Raw genomic sequence first — 15,067 nt, 5'->3', positions numbered from 1 at the left:
TAATTATTTTATTTATTTTTTAAAAAATAATACTTTAGACTCATTAAGAGTTGAAATATATAAACTTATTATTTTTTTAAATTATTTATTTTAATTTAATTTTATTTAGATATTTTATTTTAATTATAAAATTAAATTAAAAAAAAAAAAAAAAAAGGAAACTATTAAAAAAATTATTAAAAAAAAAGATTTAAAAAATTTTTAAATTTAAATATTTTTTTCAAAAAATATATAAAATAAAATAGATAAATATTAAAATATTAAAAATTAATTAAAAATTTAACATTTATTTAAATTGAAGAATTTTAAAAAAAATTTCTTGGTAAAAAAAATTTAATATACATTTAAAATTAAAAAAAAAAAATTATAAAATGAATTTAAAAAAATTAAACTAAAATAAAAAATTTATTACAATTAAAATAACTTTAAATAAAAATTAAATTAACTTTATTATTAATATTCTTATTTTATACTTTTTATTACTTTAAAAAAAAATTAATTTTAAAACTTTTTTTTTCATATATTTTTTTTTAAATTCTGTTATTCTACTGTAACGAATCCATTTTTTGTTGCGATTTTGACCTCTCTCATACGTAATTCACTCAAGTGATAATTAAATTACCAAAGCAGTGAAACAGAAAGTTTTTTTTCTCTTTGTTCTCGATGAATGAATGACCATCAACCCTCGTATATTCACAAAAAATGTCATTAATATGCTTATTACAGGGACATTATTAGATAATTTACGTTGTATGTCACTCAAATTGAATCAAAATTCATCAAAAAAAATCCATCAAAATCAGATAAAATTCCCTTTTGGTCCGTTTTTGGCTTGTCGACAAAGCGCGTCGACAGCATTTGTTAGAAAAAACATACCGAGAATATTTTTGGTCCCATATGCGATGAATCGACATCACAATTGTTCAATCATTCATTCATTCATGTTTCGAGTTGTACTTACACAGAAACATTTTTTTTTTACAAATGATACGATGAGCCCGTAAAACAAAAGGAAAAAACACAGTCCACCATATGGTCGCCAGACCACTTCTCTATCCTTTTTTTTTCGTTGTTGTTTGAACGTACAGATGCGGGTACGGGGGGAATATTTACAAATAACACTCGTACCCAGACACAAAAAAGTTGTTAAACAATATTATTTCAAATGTACAAATGATACCGGCGAGTTGCGAGTTTGAGAGGAAAAAGGCATCATTTGTCCAAAGCAAAAATATGTACATTTAATTTTTCTTTGTTTAACAATTTTCATTGTCTAGTTTTTGCTTTTATTTTATTATTTTATATTTTCTCCGCTAGAAAACTCGAACATTTGTCGAAAAATAATTTTCTGCTGGTTTTGCCGAGTGCCGAGTGCGTATTATTATTATTATTAGCAATGTTCTTCATTTAAACAAATTTATCATATGCCGTTATTGTTCTCCGCTGAATGTATAATTTACGCGCAAATTCATTTAGTCGATATTTATTCGATTCGCCAAAAAATTTAAAATAATAATGCAAAAAAGATGCGAATAAATTTTTGGCACAAAGTAATAAATTATTCTGGAATAATAATAACAAGACGGTAAAGTGCGAGTCGAGTAAATGTTTATCCGCCCATTATTACCAACTTTTTGGATTCGAATTCGCAAAAAAAAAGTAAGAAGGCAAAAAAAGCAATTAACATAACTTTTCTAATTTAAATTAATAAATAAATACGTCAAAAATTTGTCTCATTGCCATATATTGCGAATGAATTTTTGCTGTAGGTACAGAGTTTGTGCGATTGTCGAAATGTTTACTTAACCTCTCGCTGGCTGTGGAGCTCTGAACTTTTGAACGGTGTACCGGTGCGTTGTTGAATCAGATATAGCATTCGGAATTTTAAATGCTTGGGCTTACATAATCGTAACGTGCGATGGAGCATGGAGACAGGGATGGAAAGTCAAGAGATTTTTTTGTAATTTTATGGATTTAAGATGAAATTTTGTGATTTTAATGTCTTTCGAGGAATTTTTAGACGTTTTTTTAATTATTTAAATCAATTTAAAATTATTGTGATTTATTTTTTATCGGTTTAATTTTTTTTGTTAAAATTTTGATATTTCATGAATTATTTTTTAATAATTTTGAGCAATTTTCTTCAAAAAATTAACTTTTTTTAAAAAGAAAATTCTTTAATGAAATTTTATTATTTTTTGATTCAATTCGTTTAAGATGAACTTGCTTTTGAATAATTTTAATATTTTTTTATTTTTAATTTTAACAAAATATGAATTGTCTTTAATAAGTTTTCATCATTTTTTTATAAAATTAAAAAAAAAAAATAAATTTAAAAAATAAAAATAAATAAATTTATCTCATGGAAATATTTTAAAATTTTATTTTATTATTTTTAAATATTTTTTAAACTAATTTTTTTAATACAATTTTTAATTTATTTTAAAAATCTTTTACGAATTATTAAACATTTTTATGAACTTTAATATTTTTGAGAGAATTTAATAATTTTAATTTCTTTTGATATTTTTTGAATATTTTTAAATAAATTTAAACTGAATAAATTCTTTGTTTGAATGACTTTGAGCTCCTGAATTTTGAGCCTCTTTACTTTAATTTCTTTTTTAATAAAACCTTGAAGTGTCTTGATGAAAATTTGAACTCCTTAAAAAAATCTCATAAATATTAAACTGTTTCAATTAATTTTTTTTTTAATAAAGATCCTAAAATTTTACCTTTTTTGAATAAATTTCCATCAATTTCGAGTTTCGTTAATTTAATTTCCATCTCCTTTGACAACATTCATTCAATTTTCGTTGAAAACTCGCACAACTCAATCCCTTGAGTGACTTTTCACCACACCACTGACTTCTGTCCATATTTTTTGGGTTATAGCATTGTTCCGCTGCTTGTTCCTCGCCACACATACACAGCGAGCCAGATGACATAAATTTCGCAAAAACTACTCTCTGGCAACACAATCCGCACACACAGCGTAATAACGGTCATATTAAAATACTATAAAGCAATTGTTTGTGATCCTCTTTCGCCATAAAATAAAATTTTAATGTTTTTACTCTGTTTCTCTTGCTTCCTCCCAAAAATGGATGCGATACACGATGCATGCAAATATAGCATGACCAAACCTTCTCGACGTCGTCTTGTTGCTTACTTACTCGCTGCTGCCTGCCTGCCTGCGAATAAATTGTAATATTATTTAGCTTTGCACATGTGAATGAGCAGCAATGCAGCGACGCAGAGCAAAAAACAAACAGACAGACAAAAAATCGCTTTATTGTCCATATAAACAACGGTCTTTGTTTATTTATTTATGTTAATATTTAGTGTACCTTCGTCTTCGTCTTCTTGTTCGGGCTCATACACGAAATTTATTACTGAATTTTATTGTTGAGAAACGTCAAAACTCCCAGTAATTTTTGTTTTAATGCTTCAGTTGATCATCATTATTTCGAATCCAAACAGTCGTCGTCGTCTCATTTGTTTATACATGTATTTATTAATAATGTTTAACATTAATGTGGCATATGTGCGTCAGAATTCTACATGATTCTTATAAATTATGATCATCTTCGTCGTATATATACCGCGAGTTCATTCATTTTTTTTTTGCTTTCAGATATTAAAAATCTAATTTTTTTTTAAATTTTTGCATTTTCTTTAAAAATTTTAATTTTTTAATTATTTTATTTATACTTTGAAAAATATCTTTAAGACTTTTTTACAAATAAAAAATATATAATTTTATATTTTAATTTTTTAACGCAAAAAATGTAAAAAATATTATTTTAAAAAATTTATAAAATTAAAAAAATATTTATTTTTAAATTTAAAATTTATTAATTCTAATTTTTTAAAAATGTAAAAAATATCGCTTAAAAAATATTGAAAAAATTTAAAATAAATTAAATTATAATAATTAAATAATTATAATTATTTAAAAAAAAAATAAAAATTTTAAATATTAAAAAAAATTTTTATTTAAAATTATTTTAATTAATTTTAAAATTTTATTTTTATTTATTTTATTTAATTTAAATTATTTTTTTTTCTTAATATTAAAAAAATTAAAATGCAAGGAAAAACAAAAAAATCGTAAGAAAATAACATAAATTGAATAAAAACTAAAAAAAAAAATTAAGAGAAAAATAGAAGAAAAATTAAAAAGACTCACGGTATATCGTATGTTGTCAAAAAGTACACAGCAACGGCAGCGACGGAATTTGACCCCGTTATTGATGCGTTTTTGATGCTTGTAAACATTAGAACGTCTATTATTTATTTAGAGAAGAGATGTTTATTTGATGTGCACACATAATTCCCTCCCATTTTTTCTTCATTTCATTTTTTTTTTTGTTTTTACACAAAAAATTACTTCTCTCTAAGAATTTATGATGTTTTTCACGGGTTACAGCAGATAATCTTTCCATATAAACACACTTTCCCTTTCTTTCTCCTTCCATGAAATATTTCCTCTTAACACAAACAAACAATTTTCGTTTCTTCTTCTTGTTTTTTTTATTAATAAAATATCTCTGGAGTCTCTTTTAAATTTTTGATGGGCCCCCATTTTAGCACGTGTAAATGTCTTTCAAAAAAAAGAAAAGAATTTTTTTTCGCCATTATTCGAGCAAGACGATAAAAGAACGCATGAAGGCAAGAGATATTTAAATTGTAATGTTTATTTGTTTAATAAAGTGCTTACTGTGCGATATTTTCTTTTTCTTTTGTCGAGCGCAGTGATGAGGCGTTCGATAAATGGATTTCGGAAAGTGATACGAAACGAAAGATTTTTTCTTGTTTTGTTTCACAAATGGTCGAAAAAAGTACGCGATGCGTAATTGAAAGTAATCTGTTTGTTCAGGCTGCGTGGCCTGAGGTTACGGGCGAAAAGTGTGTACATTGCATTATTCCCCGAAGAGGAAGGTCGTTATGCGGAATGGAAAAAGAGGTTGTTAAAACGGTAATAATGTTTAATTGAAAGTTCTTTTTTGTGTGTGTTTAAGGAGTTTCATTAATTTTGAAGGACTTGGTTACCACAATATTGGTTTTTATGGGAATTTTGGAGGATTTGGAGTTGAATTTTTTGTAAAATGTCATGTTTTTCATTAAAATTATTTTTATTGAATTAAAATTTAATTATTATTTTTTTTTTCAAAATTTTATTAATTTAGTTCTATTTATTTATTGAAAAAAATTAAAAATATTTGGAAATTTTTATTTATATATTTTTTTTTATTTAATTTACTATTTTTTTTAATTTTTATCAAATATTTAATATTTTTTTTTTGTACATTATGTTTAATTTTTAATCGTTTTTGTTTTAAAAAATTTAAGTTTAAATTGAAAAGTAAATTTAAAAAATATTATTTAATTTTTTCAAATTTTGTTGACTATTAATTTTCATCTTTAAGGAAGTTTATATTTTTTTTTTAATTTTTAGTATTTTTTTTTAATTATTTTTGTTTTATTTATTTAAATTATTTTTATAAAAAAAAATACTGTACATGAAATTTTATTTTCTGCACCAATCCTTGCATTTTTCCTAATATTCATGCTTTTTAATTCCTGTTGAAAATCTTCCAACCTAATTATACTCATTCCATTTTGTTCAAGGAAATGTTATGCATTCCCACAGGACAACACACAACAGAACCCATTAAAGCTCTAATAACGTCTAATTGAAAAAAATTTTTTTTTCGTATTTTCAACAAATTTAATCAACTTATCCGCCGTAGCATGCAAACATAAGATATCAATTACAATTTTCTTTATAATAACAACATCCTAACATCAACCAAGCGAGCGAGCAAGCGATGGGTTGCAGATGTTCCTATATTATTATTTTTTTCTTTGCTTCTCCTCTGTCTCGAAATCTCTATGTGTGTCCCAAGAACAACATTGACTGCCAAACATTTAAAGAAAGTACGAAGACGACGACGTCTAAAAACATCTGTGCGGCTCACTGACTCTGTACAGATATGTTGTAACAATAACAACAAGTAAAGCACGAAAAAAAAGTTACATCTTCAGTAAACTCGCATAAAGTACTCACTCACTTCACAAAAATTTTATTTTTCAAGATTATTTTTCCCTCGTTTTTGAAAAAAAAAAATTGCTCGTGTAGCATTAAAAAGCAACGATTTTATACAAAACTCATACGTATTTAGAATATAATGATGCACAAAACAACAACAACATGCCGAAAAAGTAAAATAAGAAAAAAAAGTGAGCAGAATGAGAAGAAGAAGACGATAATGTTTCTTCTACAATTTTTTTCGAGAGTGTGTGAGCGAATAAACAAACACAAGCCATCCAAAGGATTGCCTTCCTTCGTACGCCGCATGCTTCCTTAAAGAGCATCGTATCGACAGATAAGCAGCAGCAAAAAGAAAAACATCAAAAACAAGCATTAGGAAAAATATTAGTCTCTCGCAGTACGTCGTCGTCGTCGTTTTTGTGCACTCACTTGAGAGAGAGAGAAGAAACCGAAACCAACAAAAAAAAGTGAACATGTAATTAAATTGCTTTTTAATGTTCTTTTCCTTGTTGTCTCGTGTGTGTATCGTGTTATGTGCACGCTATGGATGGAAAACGAGTAAGATTGATTCTGTGTAAGGGATCGAATTGATCCATAAAGTGAGTTTTCTTATCACTTAATAGATCAATTCGACTCCTTAAGAGACCCTCTTTGGAGTTGTTCATCCACAGACCCTAACATCTGCCTTCAAGAGGTTCATTTGATCCCTTAAGAAGTCAATTTGATCACTCAAAAGTCTTAAGTGCTCTAATTAGCTTCATAAGGGATCAAACGGACCTCTTAAAATATTCCGGGGTCTGCGGATGATCAACTTCAAAAGGGGGTCAAATTGACCCAAAGAGACCTCAGATTGATTTTTTAAGCCTTATCGCTTAAAATTTAAGGGATCAGATTGATCCATTTAGTGAATTTTTTATCACTTAATGAATCAATTTGACACTTTAAAGAATCAATCTGAACTCGTTTAGGGTCAATTAGACCCTCTTTAAAGTTGATCATTCACAGACCCAAAACAATTCCTTTAAGTGGTCCATTAAATCCCTTATTAGAGTCTTAAGGGATCAAATGGACCTCTTGAAGAGGTTTAATAGAATGATCAGCTTCAAAGGGGGTCAAATTGACCCCAAAAGAGGTCAAATTGATTCTTTAAGTGAATTTCTGATTACTTAATGGATCGATTTAACCTCTCAAGGAATCTATATGACCCCTTAAGAGACCCCCTTTGAAGTTGGTTATCCAGAGACCCAAATATATGCCTTTTGGAGGTCCATTTGATCCCTCAAGAGGTCAATTTGAACTCTTTCGAGTCTTAAGAGATCAAATTAATTTCTTAAGGGATCAAATGGACCTCTTGAATTGTTAAGTTTAATTATTTTTGGGGTCTGAGGATGATCAACTTTAAAGGGGGTCACTTAAGGGGTCATATTGATCCATTAAACGATTAGAAAATTCACTTAAGAGATCAATTTGACCCCTAAGAGATCATTTTCAACCATTTTCCATCCGTAGAGTGATACAACTTTTTCGTTTATGTTCCGTTCCGTGCTGCATCTTATTCTTGTTATAGTCTCGTAAATTATTACTATTATGGTGCCGTTACGGAGAGAACTCTCCGCTTAAACTCCACAAAGACTCTAATCGCAGCAGCAGCAGCAAAGTAGGCAGTAGAGTTGAAACAGGAACATGATTACTTACTCACTTCATTCCCCGTGCTATTTATAATCAAAAACACACAAAAACATCATCATCATCGCCGATGTCGAGCAACGACAAACGACGACGACGTCGTAATAACGCATAGAGGATGTCGTTGTCACCATTATTATTTTTATTATTATTGTTGTTGTTCTTGTGCTCCCACTGCTGCTTGCTGCTGCTTTGGCTTCCGTGTGTGGAACTGTATTTTTCGGAAATATCTTTGGGACACGAACAATGATGATGATGAGGACGATGAAAAATAGTAATAATAATAAGGATTTAATTCGCTTCACAAATCATACAAATTTCCGGCGAAATGTTTGTTGTTTGTTGGAAAACTGTCGAAAACAGAGAAGAACGAAGTGCAGCGCAGCAGTGGTTGGTTGAGGAAAATAAATGTATTTCGAGTTACATCGAGTATTTTGATTAAAAAGGATCATGTAATGCAGGAGTATTGACAATTTTTTAATAAATTCCGGGAAAGGGGATTTGAATAAGTTGATGAAAAATTGATGAAACGGCGAATTTTTTGGAATAGTAATTGGTATAAAACTCGGTTTGGATTTTTTATACGGAAAAAAAATAATTGAAATGCAATGTTAAAAGTAAAATTTCGAGGAAATTCAATTTAAATTGAATCCTTGGATATTTTTCAAAAAATTCTTTTGTTACTTAACAGTTTACTAAAAATTTAAAAAAAAATATTTTTGATGTTGAAAATTAATTATTTTAATTTTAAATAATTTAAATTTTTATTACAAAATTAATTTTAAAAATTTTATTAAATAAACCATAACTAAAAATTAAATTAAAAAAAAAATATTATTTTTATTTATCTAATTTTAATATTTCATATATTTTATTTTAATAACTTATTATTTTAATTTTAATAATTTAATTAATTTGATAATTTTTATTAAAAAATAATTTTTATTTAATTTTTTTTTTCAATTTTATTTTAATTAATTTTCATGTTAATTGAGAATTAATTAAGAAAAATATTATTTATTTTTTTTTATTCAAAACACAAATTAAAATAGTAAAAAGTCACTAAAAAGTCCTTTAAAAAAATAATTTTCAACTTAATTTCTACTTAAATTTTTTTCTCACTAAACTTTTATATCATTATCTACAGATTTAAAACAATTTTCATGTCATTTCACGTCGTTGAACACCGAAAACTTTATGAAAAATGTGCAATTTTCACTAAATTCTCCTGTAAAAATAATGTCAACACACATTCCGGGAAACAGTTTTCACCCATTAGTTCTTTTTGAGAGAAAATGACAACTAAAGATAAACATTTAATGGATTCAAGGAAATTTTTTCCATGTCAAACTTCAATTTTAACATAAAGTCATTGAAATTTAGCTTAAAAAAGTTTTCCAATTCTAAGCTCCTTATCACCTACCTCATGCCGGAGACAAATAAACAGGAGGACAGCTACCATCTAATTAGCATCTCAACTCTATTAAACTTATTCAAACGTAAATTTATTCAATTTGTCTCTTCATTTGTCTTGTGTCATAACATTTTTTGAATGTCATTTCCTCAAAATACGAAAAAAAAAGGATTTTGCACGAGCAGAATCATCATCATCTCTTTATTAATGACAAAATAGTATACTTTGCCGTCTGTCACGTCAAATGGCAGCACAACAACAACAACAACTGAAGCCAAGATAGACTTCTATTTCCACATTTACCCCGAAAAGACGAAAACTTTTCTCATCTGATCGCCTGCCATGCCATGCTTTTGTTTACCCGAATAATTTTCTCGTGTGTGTGTCTGTCTCTCGTCTTCTGCGTCTTGCGTTCAATCTAACTTTGATAGATGTGATTCTGTGTGGCTCCGTACGTAAATTTAGTGTTAAGTTTATGTTTTAAGTAAATGTTTATCTACACTTTTGGGGTGAATGAAGTGCGGAACGACTTCATGCGACGCAGCAACAACAACAAAAATAATAAAAACAAGATTATTTAACGTAACGAGAGAAATGTTTTTTGGAAGTCGTCGTGTCATTCGTTGTTGTTGTTTGTTGAGTAAAATAAGACAACGACGTGTATAAAAGGAAAATACCGCAACATTGTACATTAATTATATAATTCCCCATGTCCCCTCCTCTGCTGCTTGTCATCTTTCTCATTTCGCCACACACAGAAAAAAGGAAGACATGCAATTATGTGACGACGACGACTGTGACAAAGAACGAGTTCATTTTACATTATCTTCCGTCGTTGCTCGAGAAAATGAAACATTTTTCACCAGCACAAAAGAAACACGAAAAGTCAACTTTCTTGATGATTATTTTGTGTTTTCACGCGTGATCCATTAATTGACACGCACACACAGGGTTACACGGAAAAATGCGCGTGCTAATGGTATGCGTTGATGTTGTTGTTGTTGTTTTGGGGTTTTCGGTCCGGGTGTGAAGTGAGTGATGATGATTAATTATTATTTCCTTGATTGCTGGACCCTTTGTTGTTAGTCGGCATGACAAATGCCTCCGTACCCATGTAACGGAACTTTAAATCATAATTTTTGGAGATTAATTTAATCTTTGCATGAAATATGGAATGCTATCTTTCAAAAAACGGAGCATCTGATTTGTATGCAAGAAATTTTTTCTCGTGCGTATCGTAAAAGTTTCGCTCAAAGACCTCGAATTAATTACTTGTCTTTTATCACTCATTTCCTATCCTGCCCCTTTTTTCCCGTAGCGAGAATGGTTTCTAGAAAAAAAAAGGAAAAAAAGAGAAAATCAAATCAGAAATAATCTGTGCTGCATCATCTAAAATTTTCCCAACCGATTGACTGAGCCGATTGATGAAAGGATTTTTTTTTGTTCTCCCCTATTTTTCCCTTATAACTTTTTTTTCATCAAATTTATATTTAGGAAAAAAATTGGTTATTGTCAGCGATTTGTTCACGATAAAAAAAATTAATAAAAAAACCCACGTGAACAATTTTGTAAAACCACGTGACCAAATTTAAAAAAAAATCTTAAAATATTTAGAGAAATAATTTATTTTTTTTTTAATTTAAAAAATTATAAATTTTTAATAAAAAAAAATATTTTTAAAACCTTTCGAATAATTTTATTAAATTTTTTTCAAGAGTTTATTTAAAATTTGGTCACGTGGTTTTTCTAAATAAGTCACGTGGGTTACAAAAAATGCTAAAAAAATAAAGTTTTGTCTTTTCTATTAAATTTAATAAAAAATTTCTTATTTAATAAATTTTCCCTTTCCTTTTTTTACAGATTTGAAAAGCTAAAAGCCAAAGATGCCGACTTTGAAACGCGTTTCGCAAATTTAGGCAATATCGCATCGCGTAACGGTGCGACAGAATTTAATTGGGATAATAACCTCGATGATTTCGACTCGCAACGCAAAAAGCGGAGAAGGAGACGGCGATAATCCGGCTTGTAATTAGTAGGTAACATCATCTAACTAACACACACACACACACAATCATTTAAAAAGGTAGCTGAAAAATCTCGCGTTTTGACTCGGCGTCGTGATACATTAAATATAATGAAACGTAATTCTAGTAGGTAGCGTTATACAAACAAAAACAAACAAACATGAAAACTAGAAGAGATAAATTTAAAACATCTTCATATCATCGTTAGGAAAATTTTAATTGAGTCATGGAAATATAAATTTTTTGAACGAACACAGGCACTTGGCGAGAGAGATATTTAAACACTAAACTGCTGGAGTAGTCATAAAAATGATGATTATTTTAATTGTATAATGGTGAAAATGATTTAATTAAGAGAAAAATGTAATTTGTTTAAAAGGTGCGGAAATTTCAATTAAGTATGATGCGCGAACGAAGAAAAGAAACAACAACAGAAAAAAAAATTAAAGCATCAAGTGCTAATTTAATTCATGCCGCGATGAGTTTATTAAAGACAATGAGAGGGGAGTTTGAGCGATAATAGCGGATAATTGGCTTAATTGTCAATTTGAGGACCATTTAAGTCACTTTTTGGTCAGTTTGAAGAGATTCTTACTCATCATTGAGAAATTTTTAGTCAATTTTAAGGATTTGTTTTTATTTTTTTGATCAAAAAAATTTTTAAAACTTTTAATTGAGGCTGTTTTAAAAATAAAATTAAATTTTAAAATTTTATAAATTTAAAAAATAATTTAAAATTAATGAAAATATTATGAAATAATGAAAATTATTTAAAATTAAAATTAATTTTTAAATTATTATTTTAAAATAATTAATTTTAATAATTTTTTTAATTAATTTAAGACAATTTTTAATAATAATTTTTAGGAAATTTTCGAAAATTCTTTTAAATTAATTTTTTTGTTTCAAGTAATTTTTAAAAATATTTAAAAAAAATTTTTTTTAGTAAAATTTTCAAGATATTCGTTTTATCAAATTTTTTCCGGACCAACACGTGTCCCAATTACTCAATTTTACACTCCTCCCTATATTGGCTAATGACATTTCCTATCAGATAATCCCCTCGCTGCGTCCCAATTTCCCAGCTAAACAAAAAATCCAAATAAATTGCTTCTCAATCACTTACCTGATAAAATCTAATCCCTCGTTTTTCTCCCCTTTTACCTTTTAATTCACAACGAACGACGCACCAATTTGTTATTTTGCCTTTTGAAACCTTTTGCGAATGAATTACTCACTCACTCATCGGTCGCCTGCAAAAACAAGAAAAAAAAATAAAACAAAGCAATCTCCTGTTTAATCCGAGACAACATAAAATTTATGGTTATCCACATTATAAAATGACCAAAATTACCCTTTATCACTCCAAATGCTACTTCAGCAGTGAAAAATATGTCAAGCACGTGTTCCTGTGTCGTGTCAAGCCACGTATTTCGAAAAATAAAGCCTGAAAGAAAGAGAGAGATATTTAATTTAAATATGAACGAAACCTCAAAATGCAATATTAAAATAATAAGTTTATAAAATAAAATAAATTAGGGTCAAAATTTCTGTAAAACGCCCAGCACCGAGTAGTAGGTGTAGTTAGTTAGTTGTAAGAATATTAAAAAAATAAAAAAAATGTGGAAAATTATATTGTAGAGGTAACGAATAAGAAGCTGAGGTAAGGTAGGAAATAAATATGGCACACGCATAATTTTCTGTATATATCGCAGTAATCATGTTATAAAAGTAAAAGCGAGCTGAGTAAATATATTTTAAGGAAAAAGGCAGCAAACCGTATTAAAATATGGCAAAGCGAAATATTCCAAGATTTTTTTTTATTTCACTTTTTTGTATGTTTTACACGACAAGCTGAAGTTTGTTTGAAAGCTTATGCGATGAATGAAAGATAAACAAAACATTATTGCAAATGTAATGAAAAATTATGAAAAAATCAATGGAATGTATGTTGTGCGGAATGCTAACGAACGATGAACATTAGGGGGCAATCGTGTTACTTTATTTTATTTATTTTTATAAAAATTTGTCATGAAATTTTGTGCAATAAGTGTAAATTTTTATTTGTTTGATTTTTTTGAAATAATAAAAAATAGAAGAAAATAAAAGTTTTAAAAAATAATTTTATAATAAAATAAATTTAAATATTAAAAAAAAATAAATTTAAATATAAAAAAAATTTAGATTCAAAATTTTTTTAATAAAATCTCGTAATTTTTTAATCAATTTTTTTAGTTGTAAAATAAAATTAAATAATTAGAATTATTCAAAAAAAAAATTAAGAGCTTTTTTTAATTAAAATTTATTATTTTTCGAACGTTTTTTAACTTAAAAAATTAGTTAATTAAATTAAATTAAATAATAAATTAATTAAAATTCTTTATAAAAGTTATTTTAAATTTTTGTTAATTTTTATTTAAAAAAAAAATAAATATTTAACAAATTAAAAAAATAAAAATTAAATTAAAATTTGGAATTTCATTAAATTTAAAAAAAAATATTAAAATTATAAAATAAATTAAAAATAATAATACAAAAAAATAATTGCAAATTTTGATAATTCATGACAAATATAAATAAAAATTGAAAAATAAAAAATTAACACGTTTGCCCTTTTAAAAAAATACATGTGTAAATAGACATTTTTTTTTCAACTTTTAGATACCAAAAAAATATTACATCATTATTATTATTGCCACACCACCCAGAATCTCTGTGTCTATATATATGGGGAATGAAAAACTAGAGGAGTAAGCAAATGGCTTATCTAAATCGCTTATCACTTTATTCTGTTGGCAAATATACAACTTCTCTCACATCCATCGTTTTGCATTGCCCCGGAATGCGATGCTGGGTGCTCATTTGTGTGGAAAGTGAAAATCAACATTTTGAATATGTAATGAGATGTGTGGCGGAGATATTCTCGAGCTCGAAGTGTGACTATAAATTCATGTCGAATTATTATGATATTGCAACACGAGCAAAAAAAAAATGTAGAGCAGCACACATTACAAAAAAGCAGCGAATTTGCATTTTTTCGTCTGATATTTATGTTTATTCTTCTACGATGCCATCAACAAAGGAGCAGGAGAAAGAGGACGAAATGTCCCGAGGGATTGACTTTGTGAATATTTACTACAAACTTTTTTTTTCCGTTGTTATTGTTAATCCTCTCACACTCAAAAGTTGTCCGGTAATTTGCATAAAAGTGTCGTCCACAAAAAAAGAGATCAAATCAAAAGTCACAAAAAAAACAGGAGTGGAATGAGAGCCAACTCTTTCTTCATTCATCAATATCTAATCTGCTATTTTTTTTTTGTCTTGATGATATAAAATTTAGATGAACCGACGAACGAACGACTGAAACAAACAAACATTCACAACCTTAATATATCTCAGATTTATTTCGATTTTTTATCACATGGCAGCAGCAACGAAGAGGAAACTTAACAGACAAATGTTTCTCTTCATTTCCATACGTCGAAAGTCGAGTCGTCCATCAGTCACGCATTAACATACAAAACGAAGTGCAAGAAAGACAAGCGAAAAGATAGAAGAGAAAGAAAGAATGTCAATCAAATATTCATAAAAATGCTATTAGAGATTGATCTTGTGGTTGCTTGGTTGCCTCTTTTTTTTGAGCATGAAATGGAAAAAAAAAGTTCAATTCGGAGAATAGCGAAAAAAACGTTCATCCTTCAATGCCACTACGACGTCGAGAAAATGACAATCAAAATGAATGTGGAGCGAACAGATTGCGATATCTACAACCGAAATGTGTGTGTGTGTGAGATGACTTGGTCAAAAATGTCACACTTGATAACTGTGCAGTCAGTCAGGATTTTCTGCGTTGAAATTTTAAATTAAATTGATTTTATTTTTTTC

At 27.7% G+C, this 15,067-nt stretch overlaps 1 protein-coding gene across 1 annotated transcript in view; it reads left to right on the top strand.

Annotated features, from left to right (window-relative positions):
- Positions 1–11,856, top strand: part of LOC134831564 (heparan-sulfate 6-O-sulfotransferase 2) — a 33,951-nt gene extending 22,095 nt beyond the window's left edge. Inside the window, exon 6 of the mRNA XM_063845321.1 lies at positions 11,019–11,856. Coding sequence (XP_063701391.1) covers positions 11,019–11,175 — 157 coding nt within the window. The 3' untranslated portion in view covers positions 11,176–11,856. The remainder of the gene's footprint in view (positions 1–11,018) is intronic.
- The last annotated feature ends 3,211 nt before the right edge of the window (positions 11,857–15,067 follow it).

Source organism: Culicoides brevitarsis, chromosome 1 (assembly GCF_036172545.1).
Source record: "Culicoides brevitarsis isolate CSIRO-B50_1 chromosome 1, AGI_CSIRO_Cbre_v1, whole genome shotgun sequence".
In the NCBI taxonomy this organism is placed as follows: domain Eukaryota; kingdom Metazoa; phylum Arthropoda; class Insecta; order Diptera; family Ceratopogonidae; genus Culicoides; species Culicoides brevitarsis.
The sequence above is the reverse complement of the archived record's forward strand: the minus strand, read 5'-3'. Positions and strand labels throughout refer to the sequence as shown.